This window comes from Rosa rugosa, chromosome 5, assembly GCF_958449725.1.
Source record: "Rosa rugosa chromosome 5, drRosRugo1.1, whole genome shotgun sequence".
NCBI lineage: Eukaryota > Viridiplantae > Streptophyta > Magnoliopsida > Rosales > Rosaceae > Rosa > Rosa rugosa.
In genome coordinates, this window is record NC_084824.1 from 23,027,370 (window position 1) to 23,047,398 (window position 20,029).

A 20,029-nucleotide genomic window follows, 5' to 3' on the forward strand; every position below is an offset into this window, starting at 1 on the left:
AAGATTCTGGGTGCTTACGGCGGCGGCTCGTGGGTTACTTTCGGCCATCGCCCGACGACGGAGAGGCTGCTAGTGGATCGTCGGAGGTTGCTGAGCACAATGGTGGTGGAGATGATGCGGGGTTATGCCTGGATACCCACTGGTGGAGGAGAGAGAGAATCCCAGATCTAGTTTCTCTCTCCTCGAGTTCTCTCTGAATAGAAACCTAAAAGCTATAAAAATAGAAAGGAAAAAAAAACTTGATTCAGATGTTGGAAATTTTCCCTGGCCATCGTTGATTTGAACGGACTCGAGGTCAGAGATGTTGCTGATGGCGGACTTGGATCCAACGGTGGAAAGGCGGTCCATGACGTAGGAGAGGATGGGGAAGCTGGACGGGATCAGGTCCATTATTGTGTGCGTGGGGAGGATGGGAAGGTTGCGGTTAAGAAACACAGCGATGAATCGCTGAGGAAGATGGGAATTAGGCTGCTTGTCTGGAAAAGGGGAGGGAGATATATTGCAGGGGTAGCTTAGGAATTTTGCATGTGGAAAGGTCCCACAAATCTGACAGATCAGACGGCGTCCGGGCACGTCAGCACCTAAACAAAGGAAATTGACGGAATGATGAGGAAATGGATCGATTTGATAAAATTAGAGAGTGCGAGGACTTTTCTGATTAAATTAGAAGTGCAGAGACTGAACTAACGAACCCTTGAAAGTACAGGATAGTAAGCAGAATTTTTTCCTAAAATAAATTATGCATGCAGTACTTTCGAGCATATATTTATTTATGAGCTTTGATTTATGAGATTTATTTGTGATTTACGAGATTAGTATTAATTTTCTTTTCCGAGAGCTTTTATTAATTATCAAGTTATTTAAGTTATGGATTTATTGAGATTTGATTTTTGGACAGTGGTTGATTAAGAAAATAGTATGAGGATTACTGATTTTTCAAGTATATGAGTACGGTTGCATTATTGAGATATCTTTTCGGAAAGGAAATGAGTTTATGAGAAATTATGAGTATGATAGTGAAGTATTTGAGTATAAACGAGTTATCGAAATTTCATGAGTTTAATATTTTAAAGAGATTGAGTTCAGTTTATGAATTGAGGAGGTAAATATGATAGCGCATGCATGCATTACTTGGTCGGCAGTACCTTCCGATTCGTCATTTGGTCGGAAGACCCCTCCAGATAGCATGAGATAGTTAGTAGGCAATACCCTCTAACTATATGGTTAGTCGGTTGTACCTTCTAACCATCACCTCTTCTTCTGATCGGCAGTACTCTCCGATGTGTCCCTGGTCTGCAGTCCCCTCCAGGTGGCATGAGACGACTAGTTGGCAGTTCCCTCTAGTCATCGCCTATTTTCTTATATGATTTATTGAGATTTCAAGAGTTTTGAGACAGGATTTTTAAGGGATCTTGAGAAGGTTTTGAAAGGATTTTGATATGATTTATAGAGGATTTGATTTCAATTTGAGATTTCAATAAAAAGGAGGATTAAGAGTATTCCATGAGATCTTACTGCATGCTTAGTTTTTAAGATAATAAAAATTGGGAAAGCATTAAATCTTCTTTTATTTCCTTTGAAATAGTTATTTTTTCGTCCACTCACTCTAGTTAACGGTTTTCAATGCTTTTCGCTGGGCCCTTCGATTTTTCAACTGCCCAGATTTCAGATTGCTGAGGTAGTGCATTCAGGAATTCGAGGCTTAGGATCCACCGCTTAAGTTTTTTATTGTAGGTTATTACTTAACCTACTTATGTAATATATCGGCTTAATTTTTTAGAATTGCTCTGATTACTAAACTGTTAAGTATGTTTATAAGTGGTGTACTTGGAATGTATATATATAGAATGTAAAGTAGTTGGTGGGACGATGATTTAAGTTCTTTGTCCAAGTTTGTTTATTTGGGTAGTCCACTTTAAGGGGAAACTCAGCCAAATTTTTGATAAAATTTCTTCTAAGGTGGACCCCACATGGCCTGTTTCAGGTTTAAGAGTGAAATTCGGTTTGGGTCCTGTCACTTAGTCCCACAAACAAAGGGACTAGCTCTGACATTTATATTTAAATGTGACTACCATAACCTATATGATTATCACTAGTGTTGCGATATCCAACATTAAAACTTTGTCATTCTTTTCATTTTATTCATGATAGGTAACAAATAACAAGTGATTCAGATTGAGAGACCACAAGGACATAATTCAAATTAGTGTATAATTGAAAATATTTCATTTATTGTGTTATTGTTACTTTATCGTTTAAGATTTAGAATCAAATTTAACATCAATTTGATACTATATCTTTTTTATTTAATTTCTAGTGCTCAAACTCATCTCTCTTTAAATTATATTCATTTTCATCATAAATTATTTGATTTTATTTTATAATTTAAAAAGTAATATCATATTTAATTGTATAATACATTAGAATAGAAAAGCAATTGAAGATACGATAGAAAAATTATAGGGATTTTAACTTTCAAAGCCCTAAATAGAGAATTATTGGAGAAGTCGTTGAAGTTCTCTAATATGGTAATCCACTTGGCTATCTAAAATCGTTATTCACCTTAATTGTGTTTTGTTTTGTTTTTTTTCTTTTACACTCCCTCCTTTCAGATTGATTGCGGTATTCTCAAGGCTTTCTAGGCCCAATGACTAATCTGCTGGGGACCCGAACGGCCAATAAGGCATTGCAGCCTCTCCTCTGGCCACGTTATAATTCAGTAAATAACACTAAACCAACCCAGCGTTTGAACACAGAATGTGGAGGTTCCACATTTTGAACGTTCTTATGGGGGGACTAAAGTACATCCACTAAACCACTTGTCGTGGTTATATTCACCTTAGCTATTGCATTTCTTATATAGCATAACATTGATTGGTCCATCAATTTATTGGATTGTGACCTAGTGCATTCATTGAACCACTTAGCGTGGTTATATTCACCTTATCTATGTTGCGTGACATTAATTGGCCCATTCATTAATTGAATTTGGATTATGTCATAAAGTTGTTTTCTACCTTTCCTATCTAAAGTAATACGTATGAATTAACTAATCTACTGTTACATTAGATTTGAAAGTTTTTCCTTTTTCTTATAGATACCTCTTTATTAATTACCAAAACATGTTTTCTACGTAAGAGAATGAAAAGGAAAAAAATGAAAAATAAATATATTTTTTCTAAATATATATATTAGAAAATTCAAAACAGAGTTTAAAAAAAGTTATACAAGGAAATGAATTAAACGCAAATTTACCATGAATCCTCGAATTTTATAATAGCCACATGTTATTATCTAATAACAAGTTTAGGTGGGTTAGGTGAAAATCCGGATCCCTATTCATTGGTTGTATAGCAACTCCAACAGCTTCCTCATATTTTGTTTTTTTCTCTATTTTAGGGAAAAATTAGTCTCTTTAGCTCCAACAGATTCTCTATAACTATCCATATTTTAGGGATTGTGAAGAAAGAGAAAACAAAATTCTCTAAATTTACAGCAATCTCTAAAACTTTAAGGAACAATTATGGAGATTCTAGAGATTGCTGTAAAATAGGAAATTTGTTGGAGTTTGAGAAGAAAAATTGCTTAAAGTTTTTACTTTTGCTTCCCTATAATACAGAAATTATAGGGAAGCTGTTGGAGTTGCTATAAGGTTGTATGTGATTGACTATATGGTGAAGTTCAAAATTAGGGTAGATCACATTATAAATCTTTCATGTAAACTTGAAGTTATATTCTAATTTCATCTCGACCATTGAACCATAATTTGGCCACTTGATCCCTATTGGTTACCACAAACGACATAGATGATCCATTATCCTCGATTTGCTATTAATATCTTAGTAGTCTCGTGTTGGTTGATTATTTTGTTAATATTTTTTACTAAATAAGACAAAGATGATTAATCCCTTATTCGATATAGCTGTTAAGTTCGTTATGTTGCCTCTCAGTGGTTGGCTTCTTTGTTAATATTTGTTACCAAAAACGAGAAAGACAGTTCGTTAAGTTCGTAATGTTGTCGCGCGTAGGTTTCCCGCCCCTTGCATATTTATTACCAAAAGCGTAAAAGATAACGCATAGATTTTTTCCCTCCAAATAATGCTTGATACGCACGTCAAGTAATCGTGCTTAGGCCTAGCCTGGGCACTTATGGTGTTCGACATGCTTGACATGATTGCTTTTGTTATTGATCATATCTCGACAATCAGCCCAATCCTTTTATCTATCAAACGATTTCAGTGGAGAAGAACTCCAAAACATGCGTCGTATAGTTAAGGACAGAAGCTATCAATCACATGAACTGCAAGTTTTTTTACATCTACTGTATGGTTTGTGTAAGTATATTGGCCCATTGCCATTCAACAAATGATTTCCCATTACGACAAGGAAACCGGAGCTTCAAGAAAAGAGAAAGATTACAAGATCGGATCTTGAAGAAAAGATCAAGCCAAATCGAGTCACTGATCTTGAGTTTAATGTGTATTCATTCCATATCAGTTGGTATAAATTGATATGCATATCGGTTGTTTTGAGTCAATAATCTCTTTGCATTAAAGTGGTTTTTAACATGCATATCAATTTGAGATCTTGTTTAGGAAAATGTCGATTGCATATTCAAAAACTGTTTTAAACCTTTCCATGTTTATCTTAATTAATTATTAAGAAAAGATTTGATTGAGGGGGAGTTCTTCTCCCTTATAAAAAGGTTTCAAAACTAAAGTTTGAGTGGTTTTTTGACGGCATAAATTGTTTTCTATTGAACTACTTGGTTTGTTCAAATCGTTTTCTAAAAACCCTCTTTACTTGTTTCATGTGTGATATTGCATAATCATTCATACTCACTCTCAAGATCAGTGATTCATTTGAGAGAAAGGAAGGTTGAAGATTGATTGCCTAGAATGTTGAATTAAGAGTTAGAACAATTATAAATCAAGTTAGCATTTGTTGCTAAGTGATAGTGATTGTTATGAACAACACTACTTGTATATTGTAAACTCCTTTGATTAATATTGGATTGGTTTTCGTGTTGGCTACGTTAAAAGCCACGCAGTGAAGTTTCCTCAGTGGAGAGGTTTACACTGCGTTAGCAAATCTTCGTGTCGTGTATCGTATTTTCTTTGGTTAATTTCATTGAGATAAAATATTTTATCAATACCTGTTCCATCTAGTATTTTCACTTGGCATCAGAGCGGGTTCTAGAACTCTCTAGAGATCCCAGGAAAGATGGAACATTCACGTGATAGGGCTGCTGGGGGATCTATAAATAGTCCTCCATGGTTCGAAGGTGGATGTGAAAAATATACTCAATGGAAGATTTACATGAAGTCATACCTCTATGCTCAAGATGAACACGTGTGGAACATCGTAGAAAATGGCTGGAATGTACCTATGGCAAAAGCAAAAGAAGAAGGCTCTTCCACTGCCACTCCCAAACCAAGGAAGGACTGGACTGAGGAAGAAGTTCGTGACTTGCAAGCAGATTTCAAGGCTAAGAACAGCATCTTCACAGCCCTATCGGAGCGAAAAAAACTGAGGATAAGTCATTGTGATACTGCCAAGCAGGCATGGGATCTCCTACAGACTACCTACGAAGGAAATAAAAAGGTACGTGCACAGAAACTGCAAGCACTGATTTTTGAATTCGAAACCATGACCATGGCAGATGATGAAACCGTGGATGACTTCCATGGTAGAATTCTTAAGATTTCCGGTCAGTGTCGCAGTCTAGGAGCACCTTTTGATGAAGATAAAATAGTCAAAAAGATACTCAGGGCTCTGCCAGAAAAATTTCACTCAAAAGTCACTAGCATAGAGGACTCTTTTGATATAGATGATTATCCACTTGATGAGCTCATCGGAAATTTGAAAACCTATGAGATGAGGTTAAAACCTGAGAAGAAAAACAAGGGTGTAGCTTTCAAAGCTGTGAAAGAAATTGAAGAGGAAGAAGGATCGCTGGACCTAGCTCTACTGACAAAGGAATTCAAAAAATTTCTCAAAAGCAAGAACTCCTCTAAAAACGCAAATGCTCCCAGAAGGAATAACTATACTGGCAGTGGTAGCAATAATGACTACAATGGTAAGAGTGGAAGAGGAAGCTTCAAAGGAAATCCATCAGGAAAACCAAAGTGCTATGAATGTGGTGGTTTTGGTCATATATCTACTGACTGTGGAAATAGGAAGCTTGGAAACAGCAACAACAAGTCTCTCCTTTCAACTTGGAGTGATGATGAATCTCAAGAAATTGAAAATGTGGCCCTTGTATCATCACTGTTGCCTGATTCTGAAAGTGACGAGTATTTCTCTAATGATGATGAAACAAATGTCCGCTGCAAACAACTCTACAAAGCTTCAAAGGCTACTCTGATTAGAAACTTGAGCTTGGAAAAAGAAGTAGACTTCCTGAAAACTGAAAAAGAAAAGGTGGAGCATCTATTCGAATCCTCACAATTTGCATGGAAGTTGGAGAAAAGCAAATTCTTGAGTGAATCAGCAGATCCACAAAGTGACCAAGAGATACTGACGTGGAAGACTGAAAAGAATGAGTTTCTCAACAGGATCAAACTACTAGAGCTGGATGTTAAAGGACAAAGTGCCTTGAACTTGGAATTGTTGGCGAAAAATGAGTCTCTTCAACACGAGTTAAAATTAACTCAAGAAAGATACATCAAGTTCGATATCAGTTCCACTTCCATGTCCAAGTTGCTCGGATCAGGAAAAGCTCCTCATGATACATGTGGGCTAGGATACACTGGAGAAAATTCCAAAAGCACCAAGTTCGTACGAGCCTCAAAACCATCTGTAGAGCAGAAAGATGTCTCCATTGATGATCATGTCAATAATATAAAGGAAGGTAATTCAAACCAACACCTTCAGGTAAAACTTGACCAAGAATCCCCCACTGGTCAACCCAGGTACGCAAACCCTAGAACCTTTATTCCTACTTGTCATCACTGTGGTAAGATTGGCCATATCAGACCTAGATGTAATGAATGGTTTTCAAACTTAAAATTCTCTCAAGAAAAATGTACTGTTGAAACCTTACAGGTTGAGCTTAAAGAACAAAAGGAACTTATTAACAAATTAACTGAAATTGTTTCTAAGAAGAATCCTCAAGCTGAAAGAAGAAAAGATGTCTGGACCAGAAAAATTGAAAGCAAAAATCATAGGTCCCTTGTTAATGAAACTGATGATACATGTCTTTTTGTTTGTGCTAGCCAAACTCATCAACGCTCTCACATTGAGGCAACTTGTTTAGTAGCTTTAACTGCATTAGCAGACAAGCGACGAGATTTTTGGTATGTAGACAGTGGTTGCTCAAGACACATGACTGGAGACAAAACCTGGTTTACTTCATTTGAGGATGAAAATACCACTGGATCAGTCACGTTTGGAGATGGGAGGAAAGCTAACATTCTAGCTCGAGGTACAGTAAACACTCCAGGAATACCTAACCTTAAAAATGTGTTATTCGTTGAAGGATTAACTGCAAATCTGATTAGTGTCAGCCATTTGGCTGACGACTATGAAGATGTCTGGTTTAACAAACAGAGATGTTTGGTCCTAAATCAGAAAGGAGAAAGTATCATGGGAGGTAAGAGATCTGTCGATAACTGTTACCACATTCAAGCTAATGAATCTTCTAGTTTGCAGTCTTGTTTGTCTGTTAAATCCACAGAGGAAACCTTTGAAATTTGGCACAGAAAGATGGGACATGTCAACTATCAGGACTTGCTGAAATTATCTTCCAAACAATGTGTCCGAGGCTTGCCAAATTTAAAAGGTAAAACTGACAAGATGTGTGGAGACTGCAAGGTGGGAAGGCAAACTAAGGCACCTCACAGAGTGATAAATTCTGCAACAACCACACAAGTATTGGACCTATTACACATGGATCTCATGGGACCAGCTCAATCTGAAAGTCTTGGAGGTAAGAGCTACATACTAGTGGTTGTGGATGATTTCTCAAGATACATCTGGGTAAACTTCTTAAAAGACAAAACTGAAACGTTTGAGTCCTTTAAGAATTTGAGTCAAAAATTAATCATTGAGAAACAGTCATCTAATAACTGCTTGGTGAGAATAAGATCAGATAATGGAACTGAATTTAAAAATGCCTCTTTTTCTAACTACTGTCATGAGCTTGGTGTGTCACATGAGTTCTCAGCTCCAATCACTCCTCAACAAAATGGGATAGTGGAAAGGAAAAATAGGGTATTGCTAGACATGGCTCGAGTAATGCTACATGCTACAGGTTTAAGCACAAACTTTTGGGCTGAGGCGATTAGCACTGCTTGCTATACAATAAATAGAGTATTCCTCATACCAGGTACTGATCAAACTGCCTACGAGCTGTGGAAAGGTAAGAAGCCAAATGTTGGACACTTTCATGTGTTTGGCAGTCCTTGCTACATTCTACGAGATAGAGAGCACCTCGGTAAGTTTGATGCTAGAAGTGATGATGGGGTGTTCTTGGGGTATTCTCTGAACAGTAGAGCGTATAGGGTTTACAATAAAAGAACTCGTGTTGTGATGGAATCCATTAATGTTTCTATTGATGATCAATGTGTGAAACAGGACGTAACATTTGCAGATACCTCACCCTTCTCGGTCACACCATCACAGAATACTGAAACATCATCTGAGGAAGAGGAAGAGGAAATCCATGACAACATTTTTGAACCAGCTCCCACCCAAAGAAGAGGGTTCAAGCAAGTTCAAAAAGACCACTCCACTCAAGATATCATCGGCAATCTAACAGATGGTCCGATAACAAGGAGAAAGGCTGCAGTTCAGGTAAGTTCCTCCGAGGTAAGTGAAGAAAATGTATTACTGTGTTTTATTACCGAAAATTTGGTAAGCATGAACATTATATCTCATTTTGGTTTTGTGTCCATCGTTGAACCAAAAAATATTAAAGCAGCTTTGTTGGATGATAACTGGATTAGCGCTATGCAGGATGAACTGAATCAGTTTACTAGGAATGATGTATGGTACCTAGTACCACGACCTAGTAAGTGCAATGTTATAGGAACTAAGTGGATTTTCAGAAATAAAAGTGATGAAAAAGGAAACGTGATTAGGAATAAAGCCAGACTAGTTGCTCAGGGATATTCACAGGTTGAAGGACTTGACTTTGACGAGACATTTGCTCCTGTAGCTAGGTTGGAATCTGTTAGATTACTCCTATCCATTGCTTGTCATCTCCGGTTCAAATTGTTTCAAATGGATGTCAAAACTGCCTTTCTGAATGGATTTCTTCAAGAGGAAGTTTATGTAGAACAGCCCCCCGGTTTCCAAGATCCACACAACTTAGATCATGTCTACCGGCTCAAGAAAGCCTTGTATGGGCTAAAGCAGGCTCCTCGAGCCTGGTATGAGAGGCTATCCACTCATCTTGTGGGAAAAGGGTATACTAGAGGATCCATAGATAAAACATTGTTTGTGAAACGAACCAAAAATGACATTATCATTGCCCAAGTGTATGTTGATGACATTGTGTTTGGTTCCACCTCTAAATATCTTGTCAAAGAATTTCAATCTGTCATGGAAAGTGAATTTGAAATGAGCATGTGTGGTGAACTAACATTTTTTCTTGGATTGCAAGTAAAGCAGATAGACACAGGTTTGTTTCTCTCTCAATCAAAATACGCTGAGAACCTGATCAAGAAATTCGGTCTTGCTTCCAAGAAGACAGTGACCAATCCCATGAGTACAACTGCCAAGTTGAGCGAAGATCATGAAGGAAAATCAGTTGATCCTACTCTCTATCGAAGTATGATCGGGAGTTTGCTCTATCTCACTGCCAGCAGACCTGACATCTCTTACAGTGTGGGAGTGTGTGCTCGCTTTCAAGCTAACCCTAAAGATTCACACATGGAAGCTGTCAAAAGAATCATCAGATATATCTCGGGTACAATTGACTGTGGCATTTTCTATACCTTTGACACTAACGTAGAAATTGCAGGATATTCTGACGCTGACTGGGGAGGAAACTTAAAGGACAGAAAAAGCACTTCAGGGGGATGTTTCTTCATAGGCAACAATCTGGTTGCCTGGCACAGCAAGAAACAAAATTGCATCTCTCTTTCTACTGCAGAAGCTGAGTATGTTGCAGCTGGGAGTTGTTGCACGCAAATGCTTTGGATGAAGCAAATGCTTCATGATTATGGCATCCCTCAAGGTAAGTTGTCTATCTTTTGTGACAACACTAGTGCTATCAACATCACCAAGAATCCTGTTCAACACTCTCGAACAAAGCACATTGATCTTCGATATCATTTTATTAGGGATTTGGTTGAACAAAACATACTTGGGTTAAGCTTTGTACCCACTGAGAATCAACTTGCTGATTTGTTTACTAAGCCTCTTGACACTGCTAGGTTTGAGATGTTGAGAAATGCACTAGGGATATGTTCTAAACATTGATGCACAAGAATGACTGTCCACTATTGATTGAGAAAATTTTGATCCTAGTATCCCTTGACCACAATCACTAGTGAATTGTACATATTTTCAGCTATACTTTGTTGTCATGCCTTATTCTGGACAAATAAAATTGTGTACTCATGTTTAGTCACTGAATCACGTAACCTTACTATGCACCTTCACTTATAGCCTATGTGGGGGCATGCTTTGTGTTTCCTGTCAAAAGAGATTCGGTGAAGTAGAGGAACTGCTTAAAATGCTCAAATGATTCATTCCCTCTTCTCAAAGTAATCAGGTCCTAGTTGTGGTGAACTTTCTAGGGTTTGTAAGAAACGAGAATGGATAACTATATCCTATCTCTCCGAGTAATCAGGCCTTAGTTGTGGTGAACTTTCTAAGGTTTGCAAGAAACGAGTCGGTGAGTGATCTTTGCACGTAAAATAAAATATTGCTGACAACTACTCGAGACTCTCTCCATGGAGCATCCTTGTTATGTTTAGTACCCTAAGAACATCTGTTCTGGGAGTTGCTGAGAAGATTCTTGTTACATGAGTTCAAATTGTCACAAAATAAAAGCAATAAATGACTCAAATCAAATCCGTGCTTGGGAACAATGTTTCCTACTCCTTCTCAAGGAAATATCATGAGCTTGGTGTACATGGTTAGTTTTCCTACTTCACTCCTTCTCTCTGTCATTAAACTTATTTCTAAGCCCCACATACTGGTTATACTCACTTTTCTCACAGCGTTATTCCCTATGGTCTGAATATGAGTCCCAATTCTTTTTGTTGATAGAATACATCATGCTTCGTGCTCTGAACTAGGTTCCTTTCACTACGTGATTTGTGCTTTCTGTGATTGAACTATGCTATATTTTCTCTCTTCAATATGACAAATGCATTCATTGCCTTGATACTTAGCAAAGGAAACGATCATGTGATATAATTGCAGATTATGGGAATATTTTTGCCTCTTCGTTTCCTTTCCTTGCTTGCCCTCTGGCTGCTCTTAATTTCCATAATGATTATGCCTAAGTTGAGGGGGAGGCGTTCTCTGCATGCGTATATCTAGGAAAAATAAATTGTCATAACTTCTCTCTTCAATTGAGACGCTATCCCAATCGGTGTGTTCCTTGGTTTTCCCTAAACTTAACTCTTCAATATATATAGCCTCTCTTGTCTCCCTCGGATTTTATTCTTGGTTGTCTCTGTGTGCAGGTTCATTCACTACCTGGTTTCTCTCACCATGGTTCGCACAAAACAAACCACTCGACTTGGAGGACATCGCCGCCTGCCTCCTCCAGAAGAAGGCCGTCAGGCCGCTGTCAGAGCCGGGATTCTCCATCCTGGCATGCACCGTGTACGCAGTCGGAGTCCTCCTCCTCGCCCATCCTCTTCACATACATCTTCTGCTGCTCCTCCTCCTGTCTCTCTGGAGACTCTCCGTGACCAGATCTTGGTGACTGACTGGCGACTTGCTTGTCTCACGACGGACATGGACGACATGCATTCTCTTCTGGTTCATACTCGTCATGCTCTGACCACCCTCACACAGGAGATCCGGAACATGCAGCGCCACCCTCCCGGGTTTGACGCTCCCCGTCCTTCCAACGCCATGCAGGAGCCTGTTGCACCGGAGGAGAGCTCGGATTCCATTGATGAAGAGGAGTTTCTAGACAACGTCACCAGGCTTTGTGAGGAATTTGACGTGCCTTCCCATTCAAAGGGGGAGAAGTAACAACTCTTTTAATTTTTCTGCTATTTATGTTTTCTGCAGTTTAATTTCTATCAAACAATGTTTATTTTTTTCTTGTTGGGTTGTAAGTGCATAAGCACAGACTATTTGTTGTTGGATGCTTGCTATTATTAGATAATATTGTTTTGTTTTGGCAACTTGGATCTGGAAAAGGATGGAAACTGATTCCTTAATCCAAGTAGCACCCTTTGTTTAGTAATTAGTGTTTATCTGTGAAAACTAACATGCAGGACAAAAGGATGGAAAAATCATGTGTTGAATGGGAATGCCCAAAGGGGAGATTGTAAGTATATTGGCCAATTGCCATTCAACAAATGATTTCCCATTACGACAAGGAAACCGGAGCTTCAAGAAAAGAGAAAGATTACAAGATCGGATCTTGAAGAAAAGATCAAGCCAAATCGAGTCACTGATCTTGAGTTTAATGTGTATTCATTCCATATCAGTTGGTATAAATTGATATGCATATCGGTTGTTTTGAGTCAATAATCTCTTTGCATTAAAGTGGTTTTTAACATGCATATCAATTTGAGATCTTGTTTAGGAAAATGTCGATTGCATATTCAAAAACTGTTTTAAACCTTTCCATGTTTATCTTAATTAATTATTAAGAAAAGATTTGATTGAGGGGGAGTTCTTCTCCCTTATAAAAAGGTTTCAAAACTAAAGTTTGAGTGGTTTTTTGACGGCATAAATTGTTTTCTATTGAACTACTTGGTTTGTTCAAATCGTTTTCTAAAAACCCTCTTTACTTGTTTCATGTGTGATATTGCATAATCATTCATACTCACTCTCAAGATCAGTGATTCATTTGAGAGAAAGGAAGGTTGAAGATTGATTGCCTAGAATGTTGAATTAAGAGTTAGAACAATTATAAATCAAGTTAGCATTTGTTGCTAAGTGATAGTGATTGTTATGAACAACACTACTTGTATATTGTAAACTCCTTTGATTAATATTGGATTGGTTTTCGTGTTGGCTACGTTAAAAGCCACGCAGTGAAGTTTCCTCAGTGGAGAGGTTTACACTGCGTTAGCAAATCTTCGTGTCATGTATCGTATTTTCTTTGGTTAATTTCATTGAGATAAAATATTTTATCAATACCTGTTCCATCTAGTATTTTCAGTTTGACCTAACATGAACACGATCTGGTGTCCTTCGTGATGACCCGATTCAAGACATGGGACTCTATTTTATTCGTATCGGTCCGGTCCGGTCCAGCCCGGCCCATTATACAGGTGTATAAAAGCATTGTTACCCCAAATTCTATGCAGCCACACACATCTCCTTGAACCACCCACAGTCTTTGTGAAATTTCTCAACTTGCCCACCCCACCTTTTGTTTTACCCCAGCACCCCCAAGTTTGCTGATATTTGCCGTTTCCCTTTCCTCTCCGCCTCTCACCGTTGACCCCCTTCGCCTTTTAACGGTAACGACTTCCGATCCATACGCCCACAGTCACCCTCTTTCTCTGTTCTCAGGGTTTTCCTTAGGGTTTTGCTGTTTTTTTTTTTCTTCTTGATTTTCTTTTTGCTAGTGAAACACATTGTCTGGTTCTGAATTCTCATTTTTTCTTTCCCAAAATCGAAACTGAATCTCTATGAATTTGAGTCTCTCTCACAGGGTTTTTGCTGGAATCCGAAACCCTAATCTCTCTCCAAGTTGTCAATGCAAATTGTTCTTTGAGGTATGTGTTTTTTCTTGTGAATTCGTATAAATATTTGTTCTTTTTGGTGAATTTTATTTTGAAATGGAGGACCTGAATGATATTTTGATAAAGGATGTTGAACCATTCAAAGCTAATTGTGAGTGTAATTGTAGATAAAACCAGAAAATTTGAAAACTTGAGAAAATTTGAAACTTGACATTCTCAAGAATTCATGATATTCAGAGATTAATGTGGATTATCACTTTTATTTGTATTCTTAGCTGAGTTATTGATTGCTGCACATTAATGATGATGCTAGGAGAAGCAAAAATGAAATTAATATAAAAAGTAGTTGATGAATCAGTTAAACAATGTGTGATATTATTTCAATTTAGGCTCGATCTGTTATGTTGGGAAAATTGTTCTTGGAAAAACTTTGTATGGAGCTCTGATTTTTTAATTTTTTTTTAACGGATTTTAATCTCTGCTGTGACCATGATTGTAGCGATCTAAGGTCTCATTGAAAAGATGGCAGTTGGTTAACTCTTGGCTTAGTTTAGAACTTCCTGAATGCACTACTGAGGTGTGTTTTTTGCTTAGTACAATTTTTTCTTCTAGATCTTGGTGTCCTCGCCAAGAGAGGAATCATGTATATCAATGTTATAAAAATGAACTAGACATCCCGATGTGGGAGGCAACCATTTACCTCCCTACAAGTTCACCTTACCTTCTAGCGCAGGGGCTGTGCCTCTCCCAGAGACCATGGCTCTTTGACCTATATGGGCTTTGGTTGGTCCCAGATACCATCTCTAACAACCAGAGGCAAGCTGAAGTTGGCTTTTAGATTCCCTTGCCTTACTTGACACCCTATGTCGCCCTAACACATAACAGATGTGGAATTTGGAGCATCACAATTCTTATGTTCTTTTTTCTTTTCTTTTTTTCAAGGAAAAATTGTCATATTTTAGTCTTTATGTTCATTTGAAGCCTTGACTAAAATCCAATTTAGAAAATTTTCCTATATTTTTTCCTCAAAGAGTTTTTCATTTTCTGTTGAAATAAATGGAGTTTTTCCTAGATATCATCTCTTATACTTATATTCATGCTGATACTCTAAACTTTGGTTTATGCATGTTGCTGGTATAATAATTGGGGTCTTGATGGATTCCATTAAGTACTTCTCCAATATCAAGCAGATCATTTTTCAGAATAGTATGAATGATTGGCGTATGCTTTTATCACTGTACTTCCATTGTGAAGTTACTTTGTAATCAGAATGAATCATCTTGTTTGTAGGTACAATTTGAAAATAGTCAAAATACACTACCTTCTCCAATCGTCTGCTGAAAAATCAATAATGGAGATTGATAATCACGAGGAAAGCGATGGAAGCACACCTAGGACAAACGAAAATGATGTTTCTATTAGGCGAGTTGCACCTGATGAATCTGGTGAAGGTTTGCCTTTTGCTCCTATTAATTGGCCTAATCCTGGTGATACTTGGCGGTGGAAAGTGGGAAAGCGAGTTTCTGGATCTGGATACTTTCTCGATAGGTACCTCTATCTTCCAAAAAGTCTTTGCCATGGTGGTGGGAATCCAACGCGTAGGAAATATGGTTTTGCAAGCAAGCTTGCAGTTGAACGATACATCCAAACATCATTTCCTGGTACAAACCTCGATGCATTTTTTGAATCATTCTCCTGGAAGATCCCAGCCGAAATGTCACTGTTAGCAAATGGTCAGCCATGTCTTTTCTTTCTCAAGTTTTTTGCTTTTACATCTTTAGTTCTTATTCATAATTCTTTGGCATTTTTGTATAGATAAAGCAGTCACACCTCCTAGTCTGTCTTTGAAATGATCTATTAATAGATACCTTTGTTTTACTGTTCTTTCTTTTTGTTTTCTTTTGCTGGTGTGTTCTTGAACCTAGACACTTATCCTGTGTTCTTCAACATGACGAATCACAATGCTGTTACTTATGGCCTTATTTAGACAAGACACGTGTGTTTGACTATTTTTGTTTTATCGAGTATGAACTCCTGTAGAACATTCCTGTAGTAAAGAGGCTTATCTGTTGGTGTCAGTTTTGGAAAAACTAATGGGTATAGGTACTCAGGTTCTTCCTAATTCCTATAAGGTAGATCCTTGAGATTTTTATGCACTTACTGAGCATCACAGGATGCTTATGCACAGAAATTTCAACTGTCATAATGAATTGATAATCTTAAAAATGCATTTTTTTTCTCATAGAAAAAAAAAATTGTTCAAAAATTTAATAATCAGTTTATTTTGTTTTCCGATAGACATCTAGTATGGTTCTCTGTGTCATGATGATTATTGTACTTCTCATTTTCTTTGAGAGTCAACAGCCAACTGCATATCTAAAATGACCTTACATAATAGTTTGTTATTGGAATGGTTTTAGTCATCTAACTATGTTCTTTGTTTCTGTGGGTTTCTGTGGGGTATATACAGGTGCTGTAAAGCTGAAGCATGTTCCAGTTGTTCCACCAATTCCACCTTGTGCAGAGATTGAAGAGTCTGATTCTCAGTCTGACGCCTTGTGCTGTAAAGCCAGAAATAAGTTGTGCATTAGTTTGTTGGGAGAAGCAGAAAACCCACCTTTAGCATTCATGAAGTGTGATATTTGCTGCACTGAAGCTAAGTTCTGTCGAGATTGCTGCTGCATTCTTTGTTCGAAGACTGTAAACTTCTCCTATGGAGGCTATGATTACATCAGATGTGAAGCAATGACAGGCGAGGGTACTATATGTGGGCATGCTGCCCACATTGATTGTGCTCTCCGATGCTACATGGCTGGCACTGTAGGAGGAAGCATCGGATTGGATTCTGAGTACTATTGCCGGCGCTGTGATGCAAGGACAGATCTGGTTCCACATGTGACGAGGCTTTTACAGACATGTGAATCCCTTGATTCTCGGGACAACATTGAGAAGATTTTAAATATTGGTATCTGCATCTTGCGCAGTTCCGAGAAAACCAGTGCAAAGGAGTTGCTCAAACGTATTGAAGTGGCTGTTGCAAAGGTAAAAATCATAGCTTTAAGTTGTTTAGACTCGTCCACATTTATCCTTACCAACCAGGTATAACCATTTCCTACATTTACCAGCTCAAATATGGGACTTATCTTGAAGATATTTGGAAGCAGGAAGGTAATTCAGCTAATTCAACCGGTAAACTCTCCCCCCGATAAAATGAAGTAATTATATATGGTATGATGAGAACTACGGTTTGGAATTGGATGCAGCAGGAAACTATGTTAAATATGCACCAAGGATCTCTCTCTCTCTCTCTCTCTCTCTCTCTCTCTCTCTCTCTCTCTTTCTCTCTCTGTGATTTGTATCCTTTTATTACAATTCATTGAACCATAATCTAAGTATCTGAACTGAAAATGTATTTTTCATGCGATATGGATTTGGTAAACAATTACAAATTTACAATATACATATATGCACCAAGGATCTCTCTCTCTCTCTCTCTCTCTCTCTCTCTCTCTGATTTGTATCCTTTTATCACAATTCATTGAACCATAAGCTAAGTATCTGAACCGAAAATGTATTTTTCATGGAATATAATTTTGGTAAATAATTACAAATTTACAATATACATATATAGAATCTGGTATGAAACTTATTAGGTAAATTTTGTTGGTCCGAAGAATATAGACAACACCAGTATAGTATGGCGACTCATAGGTGTTCAAGACAATGCTATAAATAGGGACCCAGAGCTACATTCCCACTACATTAGTCGTTCTTCACACGTGTCCTATAGCAAGCATACAATATTATCTTCTGTTCTTTCTCTTTTCTTCAATCCGTTTTTCTTGATTTCTAGGGCATCCTATCTCCTAGTTGATCGATATTCAGATTGGATTGACCTAGCAGAGAATTTCTAAAGTATTTCGTTGCGGGTGTAACTTGTTTCTGGTACAAAAGAAACTATATAGATGGTCTAATATTAGCTTGTCCTTAAATTCTTCATATTTCTTTTTATTTTCCTCCTGGATATCAACCAATCTAGATAGCCTCGCTAGAGTCATGTCCAAAAAAAGAAAAGAAAGAGATAGCCTATAGAGAAATGGAGGAAGGTTACATCACCATTGAGTTCTCAAGTCACTTTAGACACAAACACAAATACGTATACCTTTTGCTTCCCATCATGAATGAGTTAAGAGTCGCATATCGAATCAATGATTTACCAAAGTTGATGTAAGTCTCTTTATAAATTAGTATTATTTTGGCCCATATGATCTGTATATAGTGTCTACAACATGGTTATAATATCTGTAATCTGTTTATAGTCTCCATCCCATCGAGGTTTGGTCATGGACTTTCCTTGTGGAATTTTATCGTCAATAGTCCTTGGGAACTCTCTCTCAGTGATTTATCCCAAAGTCATGAATATGTATCCTTATTCACTATAATTGTTTCTTACTGATTTATCTTAAAGTAATGAATGTGTATCCTTTTTCACTTTAACTGTGTTTGTAGACAAATGTTGACTTCTCTCCCTCTGACTTTTTCTTTTTTCCCTCTTCATGGACTGCTTTCACATAATATACAGATGTTTGTCATCATCAAAGTACTGACATGGAAGTCACAACTTACCAAGAGCCCTCGAATGGTAAAACATGCTCAGATTTGATGTCTGCATCTTTCGATTATCGCTCTGAATCTCAAAGACTCGCAGAAGACATTGATCAGGTTCTGCATGCACTAAAGACATCACAAGAGTCTGAATTTAAGATGGCGGAGGAAAAGCTTCTTGCACAGAAGAACTATATTTGTAATCTGTATCAGCAACTTGAGAAAGAGAAGTCTGATTTGGCACGTCGCACATCAACCGACCCTGATGCTTTACTCAGTATTGTATTGAGCAGGGTGAAGCAGATTAAAAGAGAAGTCACGAATCTCAAGGAGATGGAGGAAATAGCCTCTGGATTTGGAAAGACTTCTAGAGCTACCCTGAAGAAGCACTTCAATTTGGAAATTGAGGAATGAAGTGAATACTTGTCCCGATTATGAAATTCATCACTTTTTCAGTAACTTTTGGCCCTTAACCTTCATCATTTGAACTGAAATCTTATAATTCTCTTGCAATTGTACTGTCACCCTACTGTGTATGGTAGAATGAGCCACTGTGTGGTGGTGATATTTCATGCCCAGCAGCAGGACAAAGGGATAAAGTTCCTGTTGAAGAAACAGAAGTCGTTGGTGGTTTGTAAATTGTGAGCTCCTAAGTGGTTTGCATCCTTAGTTGTCAACTCAAGAACTGCGAGAGAATAGACCGAGGGCATTCAAGGAGTGCGTAAGAATTTTGTGATTTCTTGCTTCAAACATCATTGGGTCTTTCATGGAAAGTATGCATGAGTAATCATCTCGTAAATGCTTCTCTGTTCAAAGCATCTGTCAGCTGCGTTCTTGTATGCAACTTCCCAGTTTGTTGAGCAGTTGTGTAACTGAAAGAAAAGTGTGTTTTATTTGTTCTTTGTTTCTAGTCTGTTTTTTTTTTTTTTTCATCAAGGTGAGTTGTTGCCCGACTGGGAAGTTAGGAATTTTGTCAATTAGAGTGAAATTTGGAACAGGAATTTGTATTTCCCTTTTGTATCTCGCTAATCTTTAGTTAGTTCTTTTATTTGGTTAGAAGGTAGATACATGTATGTTTCCTGTACATATATACAAAAATGCAGGAACAGTTCCTTGAGATAGAAATGCATTGATTTCTATCTTCTTCAGTAATTGTGTTCTGTTTATTTATTTAGTTCATTTATACTTGAATATTGCAATAAGGTGGCACTGCATCATGTGTGATAACTTGTCAAGAAGCTTAGTCGAGTAAATGCAGTTGGGATTAGCTCAAGTGGAGCATTGAGTTATGATAATACTAGGTCAGAGGTTGAATCCTCTCCAATATAACCAACAGAAAAGTAGTTGGAGCAAGCAATCCACATTGACACTAGGCAATTAGGGAGGGAAAGTCTTTCTATTTGTAACTCGGATTCCAGAGGGTCTTGATAATTATACAAATTAAGACAGGAACTCAACTTTACGATTTCACGGCTGGTATTTTCCAATTCACATAGGCAATGTCCCTTTCAGCCTTTCTTTGAAGGTCTCAAAATAATATCCATCTTAAAATGGCTTGCCATACCTGTGATATACAATAACTAGTC

General features: G+C 37.6%; 1 protein-coding gene across 3 annotated transcripts; it reads left to right on the top strand.

The window, feature by feature from the left end:
* The first annotated feature begins 13,465 nt into the window (after window positions 1-13,465).
* On the top strand, window positions 13,466-19,591 carry LOC133709399 (protein OBERON 2). 3 transcript variants are annotated; one of them, XM_062135129.1, is made up of 6 exons: window positions 13,466-13,613; window positions 13,808-13,871; window positions 15,129-15,571; window positions 16,309-16,880; window positions 16,964-17,027; window positions 18,421-19,591. In XM_062135129.1, exons 3-6 carry the CDS (start codon window positions 15,190-15,192, stop codon window positions 18,855-18,857), a joined length of 1,455 nt encoding a protein of 484 aa, XP_061991113.1. In that variant the 5' UTR covers window positions 13,466-13,613; window positions 13,808-13,871; window positions 15,129-15,189; the 3' UTR covers window positions 18,858-19,591. The 3 variants fall into 3 exon arrangements, with proteins under 3 accessions (XP_061991113.1, XP_061991115.1, XP_061991114.1); XM_062135131.1 differs by having other exon boundaries at window positions 16,964-17,006; XM_062135130.1 differs by having other exon boundaries at window positions 13,466-13,871.
* The last annotated feature ends 438 nt before the right edge of the window (window positions 19,592-20,029 follow it).